The sequence below is a fragment of the Sebastes fasciatus genome, chromosome 4, assembly GCF_043250625.1.
Source record: "Sebastes fasciatus isolate fSebFas1 chromosome 4, fSebFas1.pri, whole genome shotgun sequence".
NCBI lineage: Eukaryota > Metazoa > Chordata > Actinopteri > Perciformes > Sebastidae > Sebastes > Sebastes fasciatus.
In genome coordinates, this window is record NC_133798.1 from 33056290 (window position 1) to 33069930 (window position 13641).

The window sequence follows — 13641 nt, forward strand, 5'->3', positions numbered from 1 at the left end:
TCTCTTTGAATGGCAGTTTGTTTCAGGTTCCCATTACTTAATAATACCTATAAAATATCTTAATGTAAATATAACAAATACTATAATATTAAACACAATATCCAACCACAAATACAAAATACGTAAAGAAATTTACTCTGGGAATAATGGAGGAGCCAAAGAAATCTGTTATTTGTATTTAAAAAATCAAAAAAATAAAAGTTTAATGGAAGTAATTTTACTCCTCTTGTGTTCCTTTTGTAAATAATGCTTTGAAAACATAAACAGAGAGCCATCACAGTACATAAAATAGTATTTACTGACAGTTTGATCATCACAAACAGTGACTTTAGGTAACATGACATAAAAACTTTGTACAAAGCCGGCAGCATTTGAGAAGTCCTGCGTTCTGTTTACTGATGTGGAGTGATTGAGCTCACAGGTAAACACACACACACACACACATATAGACATGAGAATAAATAATCAAATATACACTTTTAGAGGCTTTTTTTCCTTTGGCTTTCTTTCCAATTTCTATTAGCTTTTTTTTAAATTAGACTACAGGTAAACAAACGTCTCTATTCATTAGGAGCAGGAGGTCTTCCTGAACATCTGCGCTGCTCTCAGCCCGCAAATTAGACCATCTGTGTCCCTTTTAGAAAAGTGTGTCTCTCACTAATTACAAAGATTGTCTTCATCTTGTAAAACATGGCAAATTATTTTATAAGAGTGCATCTTCAACAAAAGGAATTCTTTAATCTTTTTTTGATTGATTGATTGATTCAGTGTGCCCCCCCTCCCACCTCATTAGTTCTTGGTCAGTGCACTGGGGAAGTAAGTATGGCTGTCAGAAAATGAGGTAGAACATCCCCGTCAATGTGAACTGTTAACACAGATCCACTGGAGAGTTGATCCCTTTTCCACGCAACAGTCTGAAAAGAAAAATGAAAACTAATTGGTATTGTTATTACTACCACGACTGTTACTACTACTACTACTACTACTCGCAATCATTATCTTGATAATATCACAGACATTTCTGGATATTGATATGCACCACATTCAGGCAAATGTGTGCAAAATTAAATACATGACAACAACATTAAAGCTACTGTGAGGAACCTTCATTTTGTGTTGATTTTGGCGGTCCCTGTGGACGTAAAGCGGTAGTGTTTCCGAGCACCAGAGTCCCTTTAGAAAACCTCTCATTTTACTGCAGTAGGGTCTGACAGTCTGCCCCGCTCAGTCCTAGTTCTGGTTCTCCTGTGCCTCCCTTCCCTCCAGCGGCGTGGTGTTGGTGTCGACTCCCAGCGGGGAACGGCAGAACAGCGAGGTCAAGCTCTGCTCCTGGCCGGAGGAGGAGCCACTGCTGCCTTCGACTGCAGGTCAAAGGCAGCAGCGAAGCCGGATCTGGGTCTGTTCGCAGGGGGCTGTTCGCTGGAGTCTGAGCTGAAGGCGTTTCTGGTGAACCTATATAGAAATAGCAAATCTTCTCGCTGATGGTCTTGTTTACTTATGTAGGTCTTATAGAGGCATCAGTATTAAATTGAGACTGTTTCATAACCACTTAAAAGTTCCTCACAGTAACTTTAAATAAAATTAAAAACAGACATGAATTGAAATGCATGTTGCATAGGGAATAAAAATACATTCATACATACATACGTGTGGGCTCAGTCATGTTGGAGCTGCTCTCTCATTTTGGCTGCGATCTGCTCTCTTTTCTCGCAGTGTTTGTTCAGGTCTTTGACCTCCATCGGCAGCGTGCTGTTCCACACCATCAGCACCGACTCCTCGTCTGAGAGCGCAAACAAACTCACACTTTAACACTCAACTTGGTGAAACTCACACAGCGAGACAACTGTTTTCACTAAGTGTGGGACAAACCTCGAACCATCACACTCACCATACTGATCTGTGTCTTGTGGAAGTCTTCTGCCCAAAACCAGCACCACATTCTTCCAGTTTAGTGTTTCTATTCATGAAAAATTAGACACAGAGGCACAGCGGCTCGTTTAGATGCAGCATTTAAACATAATGACGACAAAGAACGGGGGAAAAGAAGACATATTGAATTCAACATGCAGGCGAACTGTGAGAAGCATGCTGGGTGGTTCACACATTTTATTTCACACAACAGACCATGACTCACTATGAAAGAAGACAAAAGAAAAACCCAGCTTTAGTATTGTGGGGTTTTTTTTTACTTTAACTTCCTTCCTTTTTGTTTTCATTAATTTCCCTACTCACTACGTGTTTCCGCTGCAGCATTCCTTAATTCACTCTGGGCTCAAATACTTTAATGTTCTGCTTGACCGTTTGGTGGAGCACATTTTGAGTTACTCTCTATATCTTATTGAAAAATGTGTGACTGCTTGTTTTCCTCCAGTCTGTGAAATCTTGCAGATGCCATAAGGAGCACCGGAGGACACGGAGGCACATGATTTTTTTCAGGTTACCTGTTTCATGTACTACTGTCACGATATAGCGACCGTTTTATAAAAATAACTTTTTTTTAAATCATATTTTCTCCAATCTCGCCTACTTCAGCTTTAACTCGACCTGATTGAGCCATCTCTACCAGTCGGTTTACGCATGTTATGCTAAAAGAATCCACTAGATGTCGCTGTGTCTTTAACTAGCATGCCTTTTCGGTCCGCCTCCTAACAGGAAGTTAGCAACAATAAACTACTCCAGACATGAGGACTCTGTTTGGTCTAATTTTCAAAGGTAGTCACATTATTTCCACATATCGTAGACTTAGAGGTCTTACTGAACAGAATTATTTAACACGATATAAATAAAAGTATAATAAGCGTCAAATAATTTTCTGAAAAACGTGCTCCACCAAACAGTTCAGTTGTCCTTTTATGGTAAAGGTAGATGATGTAATTACAATTTACTATTTACTACTAAATAAAAAAAAATACTTTTATAATACATTTACAATTTTTATGAAATAAAAAAACGTATGAACACTCACTGTTGTTAATATAATTTGTTAATATATGTAATGTTATTTCATTATATATTTGATGAGAACAATTATATCTGTATGATTTTCACCATTTCTGAGATATGAATATATATATGAATATGGTAAATATCTAGAATAAATACATGGAAATAATACTAGTACTGGTAAAACTACTAATTTCAAGATAACAAATTGACATATGTGGGTATACTAACCTATAACTAGTAAATGTAGTACATGGTAAGTATTTTTCTTTTACCATGAACCATCATCTCAACCGTTTGGTAAAGAACTATATTAAAAAAACTGTGGGGTCTGTAAATTAAATGACGAATGAGTGTGTGCACGAATAATCTTTTACCCTTAAATCTGAAGTTTCTTAATCTCATATAAAACATTAACACTTATCCTAATTAGGTCAATCATAAGGCTAAGGATTGTATTAGTTAGCAAAGTCCCTCTATATTAACATATATTATATAACATGTGTCCGTGGACGCCTTACCTGAAGAGGGAGCTGTCAACCAAATATTTGTATCCAATGTGATCATTTAGTATGGGGTTTCTGTCACAAGAAATGTACGCTAGTTTGTGTTCTCACGACTAGATTGCATCTTCACACAGACACCATGACAAAATATGTGATCCCATCACATAGAAATAATACTAAATGCATTAAATAATGAAATAAAATCGATCAAAGCAGAGCACCCACCTATGAGTGCAGAGGCGATGCAGCGGATGGAGTCGCAGCAGGGGCCGATGACCTGCAGCGGTTGGTGTTTGGAGAGCTCCAGCAGCAGCAGGTGGCCCCCTCTGGTGCCGATCCAGAGAGTCGCAGCGCTCTGCACCAGCAGGGCCTTCACTCTGGCCCAGGAGGGGGCCACCTCGGTGGGCGGCTCCACCTCGCTGCTCCGCCTGCCTCTGCAGCGCTCCACCAAGCTGCTCCGCCTGCCTCTGCAGCCGGAGTCATGTCTGCAGGGAGAGGAGGAGATACAACTGCTGTCATACAAACACCTGAACATCTCTTAAACGTCAATGTACAATATCAAACAAGAATACATGTAAACAGACTGTTATTGTCGATCCAGGACAGAAAAATATGTTGTTAAGTACCAAGATCCTTTTTGGCTTTAGAGAGATTGTTCTTGTTAAATGCTCACTGATGTGTTGGTGTTGTTTCTGCACTATTGAATGATCATTTATTAGTCAAATAGTCACTTTCACCTTTGATTTTCTGTTGATGGTGAGTTTTTTTTTTTATATTTCCTTTCTTGTTATTGTTTGTCTTTCTCCTTAAATTGAGGGGAGGTCTGTTGTATAAGCTGGTGGCTTCTTGACCTCTTATGACACATTGCTTATTTCTCATTATCTGGATTTTATGCAGTCTTATGTGTGTGCAAATAAAATAAAAAAGGAGGATATTCACATTTCTCCACATGGTGCTCATTCTCTATTGTCTCTATTCAGCCACAGTGGCTATTTAACTATTATATAATGTTAACTACTTTGATCTTTATTTTATTTAGGGTGGGAAACAACTGTTTCAGATAGCAAAACACATCACTTCCTGTGTGTTGTGATGATATGATGCCTGTTTGGTTTTCAAGAAAACACAATAAAATACAGCACTGAGCCGTGATAACATATATAATAAATAAATATATTTGTGTGTGTGTGTGTGTGTGTATACCTGATGATCTGAGCACAGTCGATGCAGTCCACCATCCTATCGCTCCTCTTATCCCAGACCTCCACGGTCGGCGTCCCGGCTTTGTTCAGGTAAACATATTTATCCACAACCATTCGAGACACGCACGCTTCACCTCCCAACGACCGAGGCTGCCTGAAAAACATAATAACATGACTGATTTTAACTTTAAACTCAGTTTTCGCTCTAATCTGATCCTAATTCTTTTCATTTTTCTTTAAAGGTGCCGTGTGTAGGATCTGGCGGCATCTAGCGGTGAGGTTGCTCCATATGTAGATATAAACGGCTCATTCTAAGGTAACGAAAACACAACAATTCCTATTTTCAGGTGATTAAACATTAATAAAAACACACTTATTAATATTATATTCCATTTCTGCTAATAGATTCACCTAATTGTTACACACTGCTCCTTTAATACTTTCTCATCTTGTCAAACATGCAGAAATACTTGTTAAGAAAACCCAGATTTATATATTTTTTTAATCTTTCCTCCAAACTGCAAAATTTAATTTTGTGCGAATCCCATTTATAATCTTTTTACGCAGGAAACTGTTTTGAGAAGTACAAATGCTGATTCTTCAGTCCCGTCCAGCTCAACACACATCAACAGTTTGAGCTGATTCTCATCCTAAACTCCTTAACTTGACGCTGCCTCTCATTCCCCTACATTTACATTACAGGGACTCACTGGAGGACGAGGTTTGGTCTCGTGTCGATGCTCCTGCAGACGTCGTAGTCGGCGGTGAAGGAGAGGATCTTGGTCCCGCAGCCGGCCCACACGGACCTGCTGTCCAGCGAATGAGCCGACTGGCCCAGACACATGACGGGCGTGTTGACGTTTCCCACGGTGACGGTTTTAACCGGCTGCCCGTTCTCCTGCTGGAGGGATGAGAACGAGAGGAAAATGAAGTTCTAAACTGCTGCTGGATACAGAATCGTACAGTTCATGTACAGCATGGGAGGACGAGGTGGGACCAACATCTGAGCAAAAACACACTTGATCTTTTAATCAATATCTAATATTTACCTTGAGAACAGAGTCCTCATAAACAGTGAGAACTCCATCGGCTGTCCCAACCAGCAAGTAATTCTTTCTTTGGCTGAAAAGAAATGAAAAACAATCATTTAAAAAGATTGAAAATTCAGCAAATGATCTTGTTTTACATGTAATGTAATATGTCATTTTTCAGAACTTCTAGCCCAGTGTTTACCAAACGTTTTTCTGCCCCAATAGGGCAGCCAAAGTGTGGGGCATAACAGTTCCTGACCATTTTTACTGCAAATTTCAGCATCACCTTGTATTATCTTGAATAGGTTAAGATATACGTTTGATAAATCACAACTTAATTTTATGCATGTGTTATTGAAAACATATACACATGTTAAATACTTTATGAATGAGGCCAAATAAATATTATTTATGTGGCGTTAACAGACTCTCATATTTTTCTACTCATCAGTAAAACAGATAGAATGTACGCTAGCCTTTCATATTAGGTTCAGTGTTATAAGTAGGCTACAATTATCAGAACAATACGAACATTCAGGCTCCGTCATGTGGCTTAAAGGTGTACTGCAGATAAAAATGTTGAATAAAAGAATATAGAAGAAATTCTGCAAATTTATTTGGCGACCCTAATAAAATTTGTGACTTTTCTAGAAGATTTAAACAAAATGTAAACTTTGGGAACAGTAGTAACAATTTACTTCACATTCGGCCTCTCCAAACAGCCCTAAATCCAAAAATCAAATTAGCAAAGCAGGAATAATGTATCCATATGTAGCCATAAATGAGGATGCCACAAACTGGAGCCTGACTTTTTCTCTACCAAAAATTATAAAAAGATTCCAGTCTTTAGTCCAATTTAGTGTTTTGCACCAATTTATGATACTGATGGCATGATTATGACAGGAGGCTTATGTCAGTCAAGACGGTTGGTTGGTTGGCTGGCTCGGATATTCATAATCCTCCGAGGATGATAACCTAAATATTTAGCAGCCCCTCTGATTTACAACCTCTAGCACCACTGTCAGATCCAAATTTCCTCTTGACCAGTCATCTCTAAAACTATTTACTGGATTAAAATTTGCTGTGGTCATCCACGGACTTGTTGTAGTCATACCGAAACTTCCACAAGAAATGTTGAAATCTTACGTGCGACGAGGGTGCACGTGGAAGTACAGCGAGGTGACGGCGTCCGTGACGCTCTGCAGGCGGTGCCAAGTCGACGTGTCCCGAGTGCTGACGACCACTAAGGAGCCAGATTGGGTGCCCGCCACCAGCCAATCACAGGCCTCGGTCGGGATTTGGACGGTCACGAGACACAAGACGGGACTGGTGTCGATCTCCTGCAGGAGCAAGAGGAGGAGAGACGACTTGTTAAAATGAAGTATGAGGTGTGTTTAATATATAGAAAAAGTAAACATGCCACAATAAAAACACACTTATAGAAGAGAAGGTGAAATAAAGGATTAAAAAAAGTATGTCCAATAAGCCCTGTTTCACTCCAAAATAAAACCAAACGTGTGAAATCAAGAGAATATTGAGTGGTGAGGTTAACGGCATGTCGGTACCTGTGTGGTGACTGTGCTGGTGTCCAGGTCCACGGCCGTGATGGAGCCCAGTCTCCGGGCGCTGCTGCCTCCGCCCAGCCAGGCTGTGTGGCTGCTGGAGGGGCCGTCCTCGCTGCCGGAGCTCACCGTGAAGCACTCAGCGTTGAACGCCCGGGGAACCACCAGCTCCCTCATCAGGCACAACATCTCCCCTGAATTCAGCCTGTCAAACACCTGCACACATTACACAAGACACAACACCTGTTAACTGTGTGTTGAATGGGCTCTGAAGTCTGAATTAAAGACACTGTGTTGCCGCATTGCTGTCTATGTATTATTTCTCCTAGCACTCCTAGGGGGCGCTCCATTACAGCTTCTCTCTGCAATGCTTGATTGCGTACCTCTGCAAATCTCAGTAACAAAGAAAGCACCAGCTCCCTCTAAACACAGTTATACAGGGTACGTTCCAAATGGCATCATTTTTCTTTTTACTTTTAGTTCATACTGCAGCTGCCCTTACAAAGTACATACTGTTGCATACAAAGCATACAATTGGGACATAGTCATATGTTCAGGTCCTAACCTGAGCAGAAGTGGGTCGACTCTGAGGACTTTCCCTCAAACAGTCCTTCATCAGCGCCTGGAAGCCCGGCCATGGTGGGCAACCGTAGTGTTTTACTGGATCTGTGTACAAGACAGTGAAGATATCGGTTAACGTTCAGACTTTACCTTTCATATCTGTTAATAAAAAGAGATCATATCTTTGGCATTCATAGCTCACCTCATCACTCAGCACAATCACAGCACATCAGTTCATACTTACATCAACACATTAAAGAAATGTACAACAGAAGTGTTTAATTATTACCTGGCAGTTTGCCCTGCACTGCAACCTCATCGAACTCACTGGGGAACTTCATGCCGTCAGAGATGCGCTCACCGCAGGTCATGAGGTCATAGAGCAGCAGGCCGAATGAGAACACATCAGCCTGCTGGTTATAGATCACATTACCTCTGGCGACCTCCGGGGCTCGGAAACCTGCCAGATAAACAGTAATCCATTTAAAAAGCTATGCAAAATATGACAGAGTGACACTGACCTACTGTTTATCTGCAGTTCCTCAGAGGTCAGATATTCAAGTTAAGATGTTTAATGACTCATAAGCAGAATGATCTTAAATATGATAATGATGTATAAAGTTTGAGGAGGCTAACCTGGCGTGCCCTCTGAGCTCCTCACTCCCATGCTGCAGCAGTACTGAGCGATGCCGTAGTCGGTGATCTTGGCGATGATCTCGGAGTCGGTCTTCAGGTTGAACAGGAGGACGTTATGGGGCTTGAGATCCCGATAGATGATCATGGATGAGTGAAGGTACCTGATGATCACACAGATTATTCTATTACCTGAGGATTTTCTTCTTGTCTGAGGAAATGATCAACTAACTTTCCAATACTTTCCATTTATTCTAAAGAAGGAGAGTAATTCTATCATCCCTAACTCTGTACCTGAGTCCGTCGGCCACCTGCAGGGCAATTCTGTGCTGGAGTTTTAGGTTGAGGCTGCCGTTCTCCCGTTCAAACAGTGAGTCCAGCGAGCCTCGCAGAGCCAGCTCCATCACCAGGATCTGAGGAGATGAGCCGGCTGCCAGCAGACCCACCAGGCTGGGGTGACGGAGGCGACCCAACACCGCCAACTCCTGGAGAAAAACAGACCGTGAAAGGAAGTGAAGTGGCAGTAAACTGCTGAGGTTGTTTTGAGCAAGTTGTCAAAGTATTGTCCAGGATGCAGCAACCACAGGGACCTTTAGGTTTCTTATTTTAAATCGTCAGTGGTACTGTACCTGTCTGAGGAGTCTGTAGATATAAAGCTCAGATGCATGCTTGTTGAATATTTTCACGGCTACTTCTTCATTTTTGTAGACGCTTCGATAGACAGTCCCAAAGCCACCGTCCCCTGTAAACAAGATATATAATACAGTATATTTATTTGTTTCATTAAACATTCTTCAGGCATTGTGAAAAAAAAGAAATTGGTACGTTTTTTGACCAAGAAAAGCAACACAAGAGAAAACAATGGAGATCCTTGTCTTGTACCTTTTTTACCAAAACTTTCAGTTTTAATAATTAGTTATTTAAAGGTCTAGTGTGTAGGATTTAGTGTAGGATCTAGTGATATCTAATGGTGAGGTCGCAGATTGCAACCAACTGAATACCCCTTCGCTCAGCCCTCCCTTCCTAAGCGTGTCAGAGAACTATGGTGGCCTTCGGGTAAAGGCTCCTTATGTAGATATGAAAGGCTCATTCTAAGCTGTCAGGTGATTATACACTAATGAAAACATAGTTATTAATATTGTATTCCATTTCTGCAAATAAATCCCCCTAAATCCAACACACTGGTCCTTTAAAAATAAATGTAGAACAATTTTTTAAGTTTCGAAATGATATGAAATAAATTAGGCGTACCCAGTCGGTTCTCTATAGACATGTCTACATCCAGCTCATCGCTGTCCAGTATTGTTCCTGCAGGCTGGTCACTCAGCACCAAGTCAGGAGCGATCTGAGAGATGGGAAGTGTGCAGCGGGGGTCCTCCGGGTTCACCAGCAGAAAATCTATGATTGATAATGTGCCAATCATCGATTTGTGATCATTGAAACGATGCATGTGGAATGATTAAAGTAGGGTGCTTCTGTTCTGAGAACTTATAGAAACTAAAACACAGTGTGTTTCATTCTTAGGCTGCATTGTTGACTTCATACTGACAAAACAGGTGTTTTTTTTAGTGTGATTTACGTACCGTTGTCAAAATAGGTGAAGAGGTCCTCGAGCAGAATCTTGCTACACTCCTGCCCGTCCTCGAAGCTATAGAGAGCCCACTTCTTCAGCAGAGCCTCACCACTGCCGTGCATGTCAGTGTTGAGCAGGCCAGGAAACCACTCCTCCAGCAGGGAGTCGATGTGATCCACCACTTGACCCAGCAGCACCCGGCCTGGGGGGACGAGAGACAACAGTTTGCTCTTTTCATGTCATACATAATTAGTGTCCAGCAAGACCTGAATTTTTTTTTTTAAAAGAGCTTCACCTTTGCGTGAAGAGGGCACAGTTATCCTGACGAAGCTGGAGGGGTTCTCCTCCACTGAGGCGGCCTCCACCAGACAGTAGGCATCCGGGGACCAGCTCAGGTACACGCCTCTCCTCCAGTAGATCCGGTTGGGTCGCACCGCTTTTCCTGGATAACACGCAGCGAGATAATTCATTTGGTAAATCACTGTGTTCTTTCTTTGAATTTGTATCTGCAGATTAGCAGCCCTGATGAAACAGTGACTGTGTCTACTATACATGTTTAATTTACCTCTTCCACAAAGCAAGTACGAGGAGACCTCCAGTAGGCGGCTGATCTGGCGAGACCAGTAATCCATGGGGAAATACGGCATCTCGTACAGACGCACAATCACCTCGGAGTTCTCACAGTGAGGCAGCTCTATCACCGGTCTGTGTTTGGACAAACTGTAAAAGGAAGAGACGAGTCGTTAGAGGCGGTGGTGACATATTGTTAATTTATTTGGTCCCTCTGCAATGGCACAAATCAAAAAATACCTCTCCTACATCTGTAGCTGCACATTTACAACATACCTGCTGGGTACCAGCAGCTGGTCCTCGCCGAAGGGTAGCGCGATCTGAAACTTCTCCAGCAGCTTGAAGAACTGCGTCAGGTGGCTCTTGGGGAAACATTTGGTCTCAGAGAGAAACTTCTCCACCATCGAGCGCTGAACAACTCCTTTAGGAGGCTCCCAGAAGCCACAGCTCTTCGATGTCAGTTTCTACACGTTGAACAGACAACACCTGGATTAGGTAGAGGTACTGCCACATGGTTGGATTAAATAAACGTTTTTTTGGTAATTTACAAAGCTTTTTATTTCATTTTTATATCTAAATGTGCTCAAGTAGAGTGCTTGTAGATATATTAACAAGTAGGACAGAAAAAGTTGTGCACTAAAGTAAAAGTGATAAATAGATTTGTTTCCTAGTTTAGATAAAACTGTAAGATGCGGTCTTATTTTCAGCATCAGCCACAAATCCGAAACCAGATCTGATCTGAAAGTGTTGCTTTGTTTTGTTGTTGCTAAGCAGAATCAGCTCAGTTGGCCTGAAGCATGTGTGATTCTCTCTGTGTGTTCAGATGAAGCTACCTGGGAGATGATGTTGCACAGCCACTGTGGGTCGATGAAGTAGAGCTCTTGGAGCTGAAGTGCAGGATCATCAAAGTGCAGTAAAACCCCTTCAGTGACAGAGGAGGTGGAGAAGAAAGAAACAACCAGGCTTGGTCAGATGTATTGTTGATCCTGGAGACTTGAGGTATTGTCTTGCTAAGATAAATGAGGACGCTATATTCAATTAAAGGCGTATCAAGGTAATGTAAAGGCCTGTGTGACGGTGACTCAGACTGACCGGCTTCACTGAGGAAGTGGACGGCGTGGGGCAGCTCAGCTTCCTCCAGCTGCAGCTGACTCTCCTGGATGAGCTGCAGCAGCTCCTGGTGCCTGAGAACGGGGAACTCTGGGGGAACCCTGGTTCTCTCCTGCAGAACCCGGCGCTCCAGCTCCACGTAGCTGTCTGGAACCAGCTGGCCCATCACAGGCTGGCCCTGGATCTGTGGTAGAGGGAGGAGGTGATAAGATGAAGACAGAGGAGAGATGGATAAAAGGAAAGGTTTAATCTGCTGTTTGTGTCCTTTTACCTTGAAGCTGGTGACCTCTCTGGCGATGGCCTTGCGCAGCTTGGCCATGGCGTCAGATTCCTCACAGACGGAGACCATGTGGTAGTCCCTGATGGCGGGGAAGCCCTGGTGGTTCAGCAGCTCCTCCCTGATCTTGGTCAGGCAGGCCTGAAGTTGCAGATCATCGCTCACATCTGTGTGGGTTCCCACCAGGATGACCGGGGACTGAGAGGCCATGGCCTGAAGTAAACAAGAGTACGAGGATTTGTCAAAAGAGGAATAATATCTACACATGTACATTATTTACATTTCAAAGTTAGCTGTGGTTTCCAAAACATTTTCATCTTAAAAGAAGTGAAATAAGTCTGCCAATGATGTGACACCGTTTCGAGACTAAAGTGGTAAATTTACGAGAAAAAATCAGTATGTTGTTTTCTTCTGAATGGGCCCAATTCACTGCAATGTCTCTTCAAAGTCCAGATGCTTATGATAATATGGTGATTCTGGGCTAAAGTCACAAGTGTTTCCTTTTTGCTATCCGATTGCAAAGTATAATTTGATAAGGTCCTCCACTGCAGGCTTAATACAAGGCAAGCGGCATCAGAATCATCTTGTGATGACTAAAGGGGGAAACAACACTCCACTCTGACCTCAACAGCTATTCATTAGAACTAATCTGAGACTCACTTTGATGTTGAAGAGCCAGGGCTTGAGGGCGTCCACCTGACTGGCTCCTTTGCTGAGGTTGTAGACCACCAGGTAGAGAGCTCTGGACGTCAGGAAGTGAGGGTGAGAGCCACTGAACTCCTCTCCACCTGTGTGGTAAAGAAGCAGGAAGTGAAACCAAATCACACCAGCTGAATAGGATACCTACACACTCCTCTCTCTCTCAAATGTGTGATCAGTGTCTTACAATATGCTTGGAATCATGTACATACTCTATAATAATCTTCTCCTAAGAATAACTACCTTAACTACCTACTGTCGATGACTTTTGAGTTAACCTGAGGAAGAAAAATGAAATCATTTTAGATACAGACCTGAGAAGTCCCAGACGTTCAGCACCATCTTCTTGTCCCGCTCCCTGATGGTCCAGTCCCGCACGTCGATGCCAACGGCGGCCCGCTTCGAGTTCAACTGTGAGCGCTTCAGCTTCATCAGCTGCTGGATCAGGGTGGTTTTCCCGCTGCCAGCATTCCCCACCACGATGAGCTTCATCCGGTAGTACGGCACTGCCTTCTTCAGTCGCTGCTGCAGGAACCTGGGAGAGAGGTATTTATTATGAGATTTATTTCTTATTCTATTTATTCAAAACTGGAGTGAACTGTGAAAATAGCAGAAAGAGCATTTAATATTAATATCTTCACAATAAAAGCTCAGGTTTGTAAAGCCGCTGACCTGACAATGTCTTTGGTTTTGCTGCCGATGTGTTTGAGGTCCAGCTGGAGTCGAAGGCCGTCCAGCGGCAGGTCCCACAGTCGGCTCAGTTTCCCCATCTCGTCGGGGAAGGACCGCAGGTTAGCGTTACGACTCACGTCCAGAGAGGTCAGACCTTCCAACAGGCCGATCTGTGGAGGGATCTGAACAGAGACAATGCAATCAATACACCAGGACATACTGTACTTTCACAGCATTCAGTAGTTTGATACTGATTAGCAACGGTGTTAGAACAACGATGATAAAGACTCATGATAAACTTT

General features: G+C 42.5%; 1 protein-coding gene across 4 annotated transcripts in view; it reads right to left on the minus strand.

Moving 5' to 3' along the window:
• Window positions 1–274: 274 nt before the first annotated feature.
• The window catches only part of lrrk2 (leucine-rich repeat kinase 2), a 42778-nt gene continuing 29411 nt past the window's right edge, over window positions 275–13641 (minus strand). For 3 of the 4 annotated variants that reach the window (XM_074633712.1, XM_074633709.1, XM_074633710.1), the window contains 26 exons: window positions 13340–13521; window positions 12982–13202; window positions 12629–12756; window positions 11963–12181; window positions 11674–11875; window positions 11415–11503; window positions 10858–11045; window positions 10577–10731; window positions 10307–10453; window positions 10022–10213; window positions 9690–9836; window positions 9068–9180; window positions 8733–8923; window positions 8442–8602; window positions 8095–8265; window positions 7810–7910; window positions 7248–7460; window positions 6829–7022; window positions 5701–5773; window positions 5362–5552; window positions 4653–4805; window positions 3898–3934; window positions 3675–3864; window positions 1889–1957; window positions 1644–1780; window positions 275–914 (listed from right to left, as the gene is read on the minus strand). In XM_074633712.1, the coding sequence (XP_074489813.1) occupies window positions 1656–1780; window positions 1889–1957; window positions 3675–3864; window positions 3898–3934; window positions 4653–4805; window positions 5362–5552; window positions 5701–5773; window positions 6829–7022; window positions 7248–7460; window positions 7810–7910; window positions 8095–8265; window positions 8442–8602; window positions 8733–8923; window positions 9068–9180; window positions 9690–9836; window positions 10022–10213; window positions 10307–10453; window positions 10577–10731; window positions 10858–11045; window positions 11415–11503; window positions 11674–11875; window positions 11963–12181; window positions 12629–12756; window positions 12982–13202; window positions 13340–13521 (3852 nt within the window). In that variant the 3' untranslated portion in view covers window positions 275–914; window positions 1644–1655. The remainder of the gene's footprint in view (window positions 915–1643; window positions 1781–1888; window positions 1958–3674; window positions 3865–3897; window positions 3935–4652; window positions 4806–5361; window positions 5553–5700; window positions 5774–6828; window positions 7023–7247; window positions 7461–7809; window positions 7911–8094; window positions 8266–8441; window positions 8603–8732; window positions 8924–9067; window positions 9181–9689; window positions 9837–10021; window positions 10214–10306; window positions 10454–10576; window positions 10732–10857; window positions 11046–11414; window positions 11504–11673; window positions 11876–11962; window positions 12182–12628; window positions 12757–12981; window positions 13203–13339; window positions 13522–13641) is intronic. The other variant, XM_074633711.1, reaches the window with a different exon arrangement.